Consider the following 13,013-nt stretch of genomic DNA (forward strand, 5'->3'; position numbering starts at 1 on the left):
TGGCTGCATCACACCCTAACATTCCAGGTCTAAAGTACAGAATTCAGGATCATTTACCAAAAGCAGAATGGAAAATAATTTAAAATGGCACCCTCAATAGAACAAGAGAACACAAAACCTGTTTTTAAAAAGTCTCTCTATCTCTATTTCTATCTAATATTTTATCTACATCTAATATATTTATCTAATCTATATATCTCTCTGTATATATGTTTAGTATAATTTCTTTTTAATTATAAAATTTGGCTGTTTCCTTTATGACAATATTACACCCCAAACTGACAAATGGTTGATAACTTGAACATTTACAAGAGACTAGGATGGCTGTGAGTTAGCCCAATGACGGGATTATTGTAGGTCCACTTCCCAGGGGCCCACCCAATGCAGCCGAAAAGGAGTGCGTGGTGCTGGGAGTGGGTGCAGCCTACATGGCCTAAGACAGGGCTCTCACCCTCCTTTCACCCACATCGGAGTCCCTTGACGTTGCCCATCGTTGACAGCCTAAAACCTTCGACCATCGATGTGACTCGTCTCACATCAGTGTTTTGGGGTTGTGAACTTGTCTAAGACCCCCCCATAATTAGACATCCAAATTCAAAATTCACATAGTTGGGATTGATCATAAGATGCCTTCTCTAACTAAACAGAGAAGGGGGAGATGCCAGAAGCCAGGACCCTCGCCCTTACCCTCACCCCCTACCTTTCCCCACCTGCACAATGTCCTCTGAAGCTTGGCAACTGCAAGATCCTGCTTAGCAACTGCAGATAGACTCAAAGCAGTGTACCATATCATCTTAAGAATAGCAGGGAGACCATAACTCAAGCAGTGTACTATATCTTCTGAAGAACAGCAGGTAGATCATAATTCAAGGCAGTGTACCGTATAGACCATGACATGTTTCAAGGCACAGGCCAAGAAGATTTTGTACTTTTCCACCACCTGGCCCCTCTTACCCCCTCCCCTTGTAAAACATGCTATAAAAAAGCATTTCATGTTCAAAAAAAAAAGAAATTAAAAAACAAAACAAAACAAAAAGAGCACTGACTGCTCTTCCAGAGGTCCTGAGTTCAATTCCCAGCAACCACATGGTGGTTCACAACCATTTGCAATGGGGTTCGAAGCCCTCTTCTGGTGTGTCTGAAAAGAACAATGGTGTACTCATATACATAAAATAAATAAATAAATCATTAAAGAAAAGAAATTTAAAAAAAAATAAAATTTGGCTGTAAGGCCTTTGAATCTGGGAATGTTGAACCTGTAGATAAAGAGGGCTGGCTGTAATAAAAACAGAAAGAGTAAAAACAGCTCTAAATGCTGAAAGATAACCATACGATGTGGTGTGTGATAGAGGCAGTGGACTGGGATGCTTGTGCAATGTGCTTCTGATGAGACCAGGGAGGTCCTGTTCAGGTGTGATACAGAGCTGAGACAGAGGCTATGGGCAGAGCAAGGAGGATGGGCCTGCAGTGGGCCAGAGCTTGGGGAGGGGGGGTTGTCAGAGAAACTGAGAGAAGATGAGAAAAGTGGCCAAATAAAGACCACAGGGGGAAAAGGGGAAGGGGAAGGGGAAGGGGAAGGGGAAGGGGAAGGGGAAGGGGAAGAAGCAGACTCTTCATCTCTTTGAACCACAGCAGAGCTTTTTGTATTGGTCTTTTGACTTTTCTTATCTTCTTTTCCTTTTGAGAATGGATTCTTATACAATATATTCTGACTACAGTTTCCCCTCCTTCTACTCATCCTAGTTTCTCTCTACTTCCCCTCCCCCCAGGTCCACTCCCCTTTTGTTCCTTATTAGAAAAGAATGAGCTTTTAAGAGATAACAACAAAATATGACAAAATAACAAGATAAAAACTAAAACCATAGTATTGAGTCTAGGAAGGCAACTCAATAGGAGGAAAGGAGTCTCAAAAGCAGTCAAAAGAGTCAGAGACCCACTTGTTCATACACTCATAAAAATCCTAAGCTGAAAGCTATAATGTATATGCAGAGGACTTGGTGTAGACCTCTCTTGGACCTGTGCTTGCTGCTTCAGTCTCTGTGAATTTGTAAGAACCTTGCTTAATTGATATAGGGGGCCTTGTTTTCCTGGTGTCCTCCATCCTTTCTGGATCTTATACTCTTTCAACCTCCTCTTCTGCAGAGTTCCTCTGAACTCTGAGGGGAGGGATTTTATGGAGACATTCTATTTAGGGCTGTATGCTTCAAGGACTCTCTCTCCATGTAATGTCTGGCCATGAGGTCTCTGCATCTGTTCCTATCTGCTGCGGAAGCTTCACCGTCAGAGAGGAAGCGTCTCTGATGATGACTGAATAAGACACTGATTTATGAGTATAGAAGAATATCACTACTAGTCAATTTATTGATTTTTTTCACACCAGCCATATTTGGTTTTGTGTTAGGTCTCTGGCCTATCTAGTTTCTGGTTCTTGGCCATTCAAACAGTGTTGAGTATGGGTCCATCTTTTGGAGTAGGTTTTAAGTCAATTCAGACATTGGTTAGCTACTCGCACAAGTTCTGTGCCACTGTTGCTCTGATAGATCTTGGAGTCAGGAGAGATTGTAGGTTAAATAACCCAAGGCTGGGTTATGTTTCTCTTTTGGTAGTCTTTTGCACACCAAAGACATTAATGTAGGGACGAAAGATCCATGTGGGTACCAGTTTGACTTCTCCATAGTCAATGAGTTGAGCAAACGTCCTCAGCAGTGGTGCCCTGCTGTCAGTTTGTGATGTGAAACCCATTGTTTTAGCAACAGCCTCAGTTGTTTGGGAATTTCCATGGGACCCCCTTAGCCAACAACTCAACTGAATGCAACCTAGTCCCAGTACTGGAAGCCTTGTCTGGTGATAAGAGATGGCCAGTTGGGACTCTATCCTCCATTGTTAGGAGACTTCATTGAGGTCACCTTCATGTATTTAGGTAGTTTTCATTATACTAGGTTTTCACACTAACCCCTAAATTCCCCTCAATTGAAGCTGTCTCTCCTCACATCCCCTCCCTCAAACCTATTTCCTCCCTAACACTCCTGTTCTTGGCTCCACTCACCCTGGGTCCACCCATGAAATCTACTCCATTTTCCTCTTCCAGGCAGATCCATGTGTTTCCAGCCTCAGTCTTTTCTTCTATATCTAAGCTCTCAGAATCTACAAATTGTAGGTTGGGTGTCATTCACTTAATGAGTAATATCCATTTATAAGTGAATACATACCATATTTTCTTTTTGGGTCTGGGTTACCTCACTCAGGATGATATTTTCTAGTTATATCCATTTGCCTGCAAATTTCATATCCTTTTTTCAGCAGCTGGGTAATACTCTGTGTGTAAATGCAACACATTTTCTTATTCTTCTGTTAAGGGTTGTTCCCAGAGTCTGTATATTATGAATAGAATAGCAATGAACACGATTGAGCAAGTGTACTTGTGGTAGGATGAAACACATATATATGTTTTCTGGTATATGCCCAAGAATAATATAGCAGGGACTTAAGATAGATCAATTCCCAATTGTCTGAGGAACTGACATATTGATTTCTCTAGTGCTTGTATAACTTTGCACTCCCATCAGCAGTGGAGGAGTGGTACCCTTGCTCTACATCCTCACCAGCCTGTGCTGTCACTTGTGTTTTTGATCTTAGCCACTCTGGCAGGTATAAAATGGAATCTCAAAGTAATTTTGGTTTACATTTCCCTGATGGGTAGAAATGCATTTCTTTAAGTGTTTATAAGCCATTTAAGATTCCTCTCTTGAGGGATCCTTTTTAATTCAATATTTGATTTTTTTTGACAGTTGTTTCTTGGGTTCTTTATGTATTTGGGGTAATAGTACTCTATTGGATGAAGAGTGTGTAAACATCTTTTCCCATTCTGTAGGCTGTTTCTTTCTCCTAATGTTGATATCCTTCACCTCACAGAAGATTTTTGATTTTATGAGATCCCATTTATTAATTGCTGATCTTAGTGTCTGCACTATTGATGTTCTGTTCAGGAAGTCTTCTCCTGTGACAATGCATTCAAAGCTGAATCCCCACTTTCTCTTCTGTCATGTTTAGTGAATTTGGTTTTATTTTGAGGTCTTTGATTCACAGGACTTGAGTTTTGTGTAGAGCAATAAATAGAGGTCTTTTTGCCTTCCTCTACATGAAAAGATCCAGTTTGACCAGAACCATTTGTTAAAGATGATGTCTGTTTCCTATTATACATTTCTGGTGTCTTTATAAAAAAAAATATCAGGTGCTTGGATTTATGTCTTCTACTTGATTCCATTGATCAACATGATCAATTCCATGGATTTTTATTATTATAGCTCCGTAGTACAAATTGAGATCAGGGATAGTGATATCTCCAGAAGTTATTTTGTTGTTCAGGATTGTTCTAGCTATCCTGGGTTTAAAAACATTGTTAGTTGTTGCTTTTCATATGAAGTTGATAACTGTCCTTTCAAGGTCTGTAAGGAATGCTGTTGGAATTTTGATGGGGAATCTGTAGATTGCTTTTGGTAAGATGACCATTTTTACTATATTAATCCCATCAATCCATGAGCACGAGGGATCGTTCTAAATTCTGATCATTTTTCTCTTCAAAGACTTGAAATTATTATCGCACAGGTCTTTCACTTGCTTGGTTAGCATTACACTCAAGGTATTTTATATTATTTGTGGGTATTGTGAAAAGTGTTGTTTTCACAATTTCTTCTCAGCCTGTTCGTCATTTATATATAGGAGGGCTACTGTTTTTTTTTTAAGTTAATCTTGTATCCAGCCACTTTGCTGAAGATGTTTATCAACTGTAGGAGTTCGCTGGTAGAATTTTTGGGATCATTTATGTATACTGTCATATCATGTGTGAATAGCAATACTTTGACTTCTTTCTTTCCAATTTGTGTCCCCTTGACTTCCTTTAGTTGTCCTATTGCTCTTTGCAAAACTTCTTCATATACTGAGATACGGACACTGAGAGTGGATAGCTATGTCTTGTCCATGATTTTAGTGGAATTACTTTAAGTTTCTCTCCATTAAATTTGATGTTGGCTATAAACTTGCTGTATATTTTCTTTAAAGTGTTTAGGTATGTACCTTATATTCCTGATCTAGCAAAGACTTTAATCATGAAGGGATTATGGATGTTGTTAAAGGCTTTTTCGGCATCTAATGAGATGATCATGTGGGCTTTTTTCTTTCAGTTTGTTTATATAGTGTATTACATTGACAGATTTTTCATATATTGAACCACGTGTGCATCTCTGGGATGAAGCCTACTTGATCATGGTGAATGATCTTTGTGATGTGGTCTTGGATTCAGCCTGCAAATATTTTATTGAATATTTTCCCATCATGATCATAAGAGAAATTTGTCTGTAACTCTCTTTCTTTTTGGGTCTTTGTGTGATTCAGATATCAGTGTAACTGTGGCCTCGTAAAATGAATTTGACAATGTTCCTTCTATTTCTATTTTGTGGAATAATCTGAAGAATATTAATGTTAACTCATCTTTGAAATTCTGGCAAATTCTGCACAAAAATCATCCGTCCTTGGACGTTTTTTGATTGGAGAATTTTTATTGACTACTTCTATTTCACTAGGGGTTATTTGCCTATTTCAATTGTTTATAAAATTTTGATTTTACTTAGTAAGTGGTAGCTATTATGAAAATTACCCATTTCTTTTAGATTTTCCAATTTGGTAGAGCATAAGATTTTCAAATATGTCCTTAGGATTCTCTGGAGTTCATCAATATCTGTTCTGTACTCCTTTTCATTTCTGAGTTTGTTACTTTGGATATTCTCTTTTTTATCTTTCGGTTACTTTGGATTAAGGTTTGTCTAGCTTGTTGCTTTTCTCAAATAACCAACTTTTTATTTTCTTTATTTCATAGATTCTTTATACTGTTCTCTTTGTTTCTGTTTTGTTGATTCTTGGCCCTCAGTTTAAATATGTTTTGCAGTCTATTTCTCTTGGGTGTGTTTACTTCTTTTTGTTCTAGAGCTTTCAGGTGTGCCGTTAATATGTTGTAGTGTGAGATCTTTCCATTTTTTTTAAAGGTAGGCATTTTAGCATCACGAACTTTCCTCTTAGCACTTTGTATGCATTTCAACTGGAAAAACATTTTTACATGTAGGCAATTTTCATCTTTGTTTATTGACAAAACGGTGGCCATTTTTCAGGTTCCTAAGCAAAAGAGGCTGGGCCTCAGCGAGTCAGAGAGTGATGTTAATTAACTGAAACTTGCTTTGAGTGCATTTCTTGTTCGGTGGCTTGGAGTAAAATTTATGATTTAATGTCTATGTTATGAAGGAAGATCTATAAATTAGATGGGAATTCTCAAAAGTCTGCATCTATTTCATGTGACTAATGTCATAAAATCATTGGGATAATTTACATTGCTATTTCAATGCCATTTTTGTAAATTTAAAATTTTTATGTTTTGAAACAGATTTTTTTTCTTGATGTTATGTGGGTTAAATTACCATGACTGAGAAGCAGTTATTCATCTCTGTATACTATTTATTTTTTTAAACCTGTCTCATGTTCACCTGTAATCAACCAATTTTATGGAAGATGTAATTTATTGTATCAAGAATAAAAAGGCATTTTGTTGTACTGAGAATCATATTAGTCAACAAGTTGTCGCACTGTTATAGCCTCAAACAGATGTTGGAAAAAGAGATTTATACTCAGTGAGTGTACTTAGCTTAGAAGGTGGAAGGATCTCTGAGGGTGTAAGGATGTTGCAAAGAATTTGTTTTATAAACCTTCAAGGAGCTGTGAGGTCTTCCTATTTCTTGATTGTTTCCTGCTAATCACTTCCATCCTATCAGGTGGCCAACCATAGCTTGAAAGTTTTATTGCTGATAAATGATTAAGCCACAGATAAAATATTAATACCCACTGTTTACCACTGTATTATTCTAAATGCAAGTGACCATGTATAGTATCTTGCTTGAAACAGAGTTTTACAAAAGAAAAGTGGTATCAATCTTATGTAAACTTTCTTGTTCTAAAGAAAAGTTATATTCTGTAGATAAAAATTATATAAAAATATTTATATCAAATAATATTTATAACTAAAAGAGTCTTAATAACATACTGTTCTCATACTGATCAGTGCACTATTCAGACCTCATCAGAGAAGTTGCTTCCTGTAGTAGATGGTAAATTAACAGAGACCTAAAACAGGACATATATGGAGAATGAGACTTTGGAGTGCTCAGCCCTGAATGATGTGTCTTTATCATACCCCTCTGCTCCATGAGCGAGAGAGGGCACAAAGATTGTAAGAGCCCAAGGTGGTGTATGCTTTTAAGAAAAATAGCATTTTCCAGACACAACAGGCAGGTGTACATATGAGCTCACAGAGACTGATACGTCATGCACAAGACATGCATAAGTTTAATTCAGACAAAATCCCAGCAGGATGAAAGGAAGGTGGGTACAAAACCTCACCCCTAGCCAAGAAGCTACACAATTGATACCTGCTGTGAAAGTGAAAAATCATTTTTCTCCAACAGAGTGACACTGGGAAAATCAACCACACTCCAGGACAGGCCCTGTGCTCAGGAGTGACTGGCCAAGACAGATTGGATGCCATGGTTTTTAGTGGCTTTTTTTTTAAAAAACAGGGAAAGAACGTGAAACTGGGTTAGTAGAGAGGTGGAGGAGTTGGAAAGAATGTGATAAAAATATAAGGTATAAAATTATCAAAGAATAAATATGATAACATTAACAATGACAATAATAATATAATAATAATAATTCATTACTGAATTCAGAATCATGTGCCCCTGTGTGTCATCTTTCTTTCCCATCTAGAATTCAGAAGTTGGGCTAACAGTGTGGAGGCACAGCTGAGCACAGAGTATATATAAAAAAAAATCTCATGCCAATCTAATACCAAGGCAAAAAGTAATTGCTGGTCCACTGGTATTTATACAAAATGATGAAAGAAAACTAGTCTTTCTTAACTTTCATAACACTAAACCCAATTTAATGAAGTATCCCATAATATGCAAAAAGTTCTTTTACATGGTTCTAGAATCTTCTTTTAACCTGAGTCTAAGAGTAGATGATTTTTTTTTCATGGCTCTATTTGGTAAATTAATAGTGACCAAATTTGTGTTGGAATTTACAAACGTGAGGGAGGGAAACAGAGAGCTGAACTACGAAAATTCAAAGGTCTTGAAGCCTTCACAGATGCTAGGCATGGTGCATGCCAGGGATCCCTGCAGAGAGTTTCTAGGGAAGGCTTCATGGGACCATGCCCAGACAGATACACTTTCTTCCACAAACACCTGACCCATTTCTGCTTTCATGTTCTTATGCAACAATTTTAGAAATAGAAAGTGGGGGAAAAAAGAAAAACAAGAAGATCAAATACAGCTAGCAGGGCTGGTTTTTTTAGCCCAGATTTCTCTGTGCAGCCTCCATCTGATTCCTCTTATAGATTTCACCAGATGGTTTTCTTTTTTTACTTAAAGTATATTTTTGCATTTATAAAAAGGAAATGAAAAAAAAAAGAAAGAGAGGAACAAAATTCTTCTCATAAACAAACAATTTTTCTCCTGGGAAAGAATTCTTGATTGTACTAAGTTGGGCTAACGAGTTCACCCTTGACATTCTCCCAAACATACTAATGAAGGCACTTTTCTCTGTTGGCTTTATCTTTGATGATACTAAGACTATGACATGGCACAACACTGAAGAGCCAAGATTAGAAGCAATGACATAGTCTCTACTTGGCCACAAGCCTTGCTTTTGAATGGCTCCATCTAGAGAATGGTCTCTGGGCTTTTCTTATGGGCCTCACTGCTGGAGTCCTATGGAGGCCCCTATGAAGCCCTGCAGTTGAGTTTTTCTTGGTGAGGTGCAGTGAGCAATGCATGCAGCTATGAAGAGCGACCAGCCATATCTTAAGAAAAGTAGAAATGAGAGGCAATAGTTGGTGATGAATGTTGTGGTTTCGATCCCCAATACAACTAAAACAAACAAATATAGAATGTAAGAAATTTATATTGGTGTATTGACTATGAAGGAATTCTACTGCTTGTCTACTTGTATTTGGTGAAGCATTTTAAAAACTGTATGTATGTAAGTATGTATGTATGTATGTATGTATGTAAACATTTCCTGTAGTTCAGGCTGGTCTAGAGCTTACTATATAGATCAATGATAGACAAGAACTCATGACTCTCCTGCCTCCACATCTCAAACAATGGAGATTACAAGCATGCACCACCATACCCAGTTCATGCGGGGCTGAGGATCAAACCATAGCCTTGTGCATATTAGCTAGGCAACTACTCTCACAAGTGAGCCACATCCACAGCATCTGAAGCATGATTCTTTCAAGATAAAAACAAGATGACAAGTAGAACACATTTTATCTGTATCTCAATGAATGGCTTTGAATACCCCTTGTGATAGTCACCTCAGTTTGGAGATACTGGCCTGGGAAAAGGTCACAGCAGTACCTCTCATTCAGAAAAGATGACACTCTGGTAGGACAAAGTTGCTTCTTAATGGTGGAGTGTTTGTGGGTCTTCCCATGCCTTCCAGGCCATAGCCTCACCTGTTTGTTTTCCATTGCAGAATACACGGTCATTAATGAAGCCTGCCCTGGAGCTGAGTGGAACATCATGTGTAGAGAGTGTTGTGAATATGATCAAATTGAGTGCATCTGCCCAGGAAAGAAGGAAGTGGTGGGTTACACCATCCCATGCTGCAGGAATGAGGATAATGAGTGTGATTCCTGTCTAATTCACCCAGGTGAGTGTGTGATGGGACACTGTAAGTTGTTTTCACATTATCTGAGATAATGAACAGGCACAGACTGAATGTCTGGATTCTAGCAGGCAGCCATCCAGGGCTGTGGTGCCATGGTTATTAAGACTGACACAACCCAGCCAAGTCTGATTGCAGGAAAAGGCATCAGAGGAGTCAGTCTTCTTTTCAACGATCAAGTTGTAAATCTGAGAATTTGTCCACTCCTCCATTCACTTAGCAAGCAGACCAAGTAGCTTTTTGTTAGTCACTGGGAAGACAACGTGGTATTTGTTTTTTTTTTAAAAAAGATTTAAAAATATTTATTTGTGTTTGTGTGTATGTATATGTGTCAATGCGTGCACATGTGTGTACATGCTTCCACAGAGGAGGGTGTCATATCCATCCTCAGAGCCAGAGTTACAGGCAGTTATAAGCTGCCTGTCATGGGTGTCAGAACTGGACTCAGCAAGGGCAGTATATTCTTAGCCATGGAGCCATCTCTCCAGACATTTTATTTAAAGACACATTCCCAACATTGCCAGAGTGTACAGCCTGATAGGAGCGGTAGAAACGAGTAGCTGTGACTGATGCTATGTAAGTGCTGTGCTAGAGGCAACCAGGATGAGAATGGGGTGAGGCAGAGGTGAGATCAATGAAGACTTACTAAGCAAGGTGATGCCAAGTGTCTATTGAAGATGGGAGCAGCAGACTCAAGAGGATCCAGAGGACTAGAGGGGCTCAGTTGTCGACAGGATGTACAAGGGTCCTATGTCAAGAGGAAGCATGAGGTTTTGAGAATTCCAAGGAGCTCATTCTGTCAGGAAAGCAAGTTGGTGCTGTGAGATGTGAGGAAAGGGAGACAGACATTAAGGGAGAGCAATTTGAAGGAAGGAATGTGAGTCAAATTAGGAAGAGCTTTTTCCAAACTCCTCTAATGAGATTCAGGCTTTAGGAGATCTTTTGGTAAAGGGTTAAAAGTAAATTCTCTGTAGCTACAGTTGGGAAAAGGACAGGAGGAGGGCAGGAGGAGGGCCAGGAGGGAATTAATAAGGACTGTAATGAAGGTCAGAAGCCTGGTGGATAGAGTTAGGTGAAGGGCTGAGAGTCATTTAGGAGTGTGATTGGCCATTGTTTGGGATGGGGATGGAGGAGAAGAGTGAAGGGAGGGAAGAGAAAAAATCAGGGGTGATGGATGTTGAACTTCTCAGCATGCTTCCATTGTGGATGGCATTGAATGTTTTCCAGTATGAAAAACCTGGAACTATTACTGCCTTACATTCTGACTCCTCCAGGAGGCTCATTTTGTCTCTCTAGGACACATCAGATGGGAAACACAAAGACTGTCCAGTGAGGTTTCTGAAGGCTGAAGAATGAAAGATCAAAACTGTACTGGTGGAATTTCTCTCATTTCTGTCTTCTCCCTTCTTTTTTTTAAAACTGAGAGTGGCAATGAAAATGAAACCAGGACTGACTTCAGTCCAACTGCACATTTGATTTCAGGAAAGAAGCTTATCACCCAGCTTCCTGACAGGCAAGAGTGACTTATAGAGAAATGACTGAACAATGCCTCAAGATTTCCCTATGAAGGGATACTAGCCACAATCTGCATGATTTTGAATAGTTTGAGGGAGAAATGTGTTTACTGTTGAGTAGCCACAGGGTAGCCTCCACTATTATAAGGTCAGTCACATGATAGGCAAGAAAGGTAAAATCCACAGGCAGCACTTAGTATCTACAATCCCCCCTTCAGGGGTGCTGGTAGTGATAATTGGCTCTGATGAGTGAAGGACTCTCCCACACCAATCATTCTGCTACCCTGAAAGGCAGGCAAGGACAAGGAAAAGGGCTGCTTTGAAACTCCTTCTCAGAGCAGTGAGGTAATGATGCACAAACAGTTGCTATTGGGGACCTGAGAAGTCTCCATGTTTATTACTTGGGACCTGCAGTTTGTTTATCTTTGTAGTTTATCAGTTTTAATCATTACCTTCTTTAGCATATACATGAGCCCATTTCAGGGCACTGAGAGGCCCTTCATGTCCTTTAGTCCTTATCCTGCAGACATGACTACTGGGGTGATCACGTTAGCTTTAACAAGCTTCTTGGGTTTCTATCATGAACAAGACTTTCAGATTTCAGAGATATTTCTAGCCCCAGATCTGTAATCAGACATTTTAGTAATCAGAAATTTCTCCCAGAAACTCTTATGTTAAGAACACAGTCTGGGTACTGGGGGTATTCCTGGCTTTTGGATTGTCATTGTTAATAGGTAATCATTTTTTTGTTTTTTGTTTTTTTGTTTTTAATTTTTCTTTCTTTTTGTTATTTTTTCATTGGATTTTTATTTATTTACAATACAAATGTCATCTCCTTCCCCCATTTCCCATCCCTAGAACCCCCTATCCCATTCCTCCTCCTTCTTTTTGCTTTTATACCATTCTAATTACATGCATATATTAAGGTCAGTTCCAGGTTGAGGGACTAGCAATACAATAGATGCAAATAGTCAAGGAACAAGCAAGACAATAAACACAAATAGTCAAAGAACAAGCAAGGCATTAAACCCGATTACATGAGCATTCCTGTGATCACTGTTTCTAAGGTCCTTATCAGGATGACCAAAGTATCTTTGCCTACTTCCCTGTCCTAGCCCAAAGTCATTTTCATGTCTGAAGCCTACTTTCTTGTTCTAGACTAAAATTTAGATTCCTGTCTGAAATTACTTTTTTGTTCTAGCCTAAGATTTAGATTCCTACCTGAAATTACTTCTTTGTTTTAGCCTGATGTCTGATTCCTGCCTAAAGCATACTTCCTTGTCCTTGGCCAATGTCAGGGTCTTGCCAAGCAGCCTCAAAGGCTCTCCGCCTCTCCCCCTTTTTAATTTCATTAATAAGACTGAGCCTGTCTTAGGTCATTCTGACAAGAATGCCTTCCTTACCCGTCATGGAATATGCATTATCAAATGCGATGCACTTCTGTCTTAGGTTGGTAAGGCTTTGTGCAGAATCTTACCCATTATTGGCTTACAAGCCTGTTACTTTAATAACTCTGTCTGGGGGTCCATTTTCAAGTTCAAGCCATGTACTTTGGCTGCCAACATGTTGATGTTGTTAAAGAAAAGCTTTAACACAATGAGCAGGAGTAAAAGTATTCCCAAGACAAAAAAGGCTAGCATGATCAAACTATATATATATGTCATTCTTGAAGCTTGACCAAAATAGAAATACTGACCTCAGGCCATGGGTAATTTTATCTGCAGT

At 38.9% G+C, this 13,013-nt stretch overlaps 1 protein-coding gene across 1 annotated transcript in view; it reads left to right on the top strand.

Annotated features, from left to right (window-relative positions):
• Pamr1 (peptidase domain containing associated with muscle regeneration 1) overlaps nt 1–13,013 on the top strand; it is an 88,627-nt gene that overhangs the window by 22,727 nt on the left and 52,887 nt on the right. The window contains exon 2 of the mRNA XM_028767032.1: nt 9,583–9,759. Coding sequence (XP_028622865.1) covers nt 9,583–9,759 — 177 coding nt within the window. The remainder of the gene's footprint in view (nt 1–9,582; nt 9,760–13,013) is intronic.

Source organism: Grammomys surdaster, unplaced genomic scaffold (genome assembly GCF_004785775.1).
Source record: "Grammomys surdaster isolate TR1022 unplaced genomic scaffold, NIH_TR_1.0 170, whole genome shotgun sequence".
NCBI classification, from domain to species: Eukaryota; Metazoa; Chordata; class Mammalia; order Rodentia; family Muridae; genus Grammomys; species Grammomys surdaster.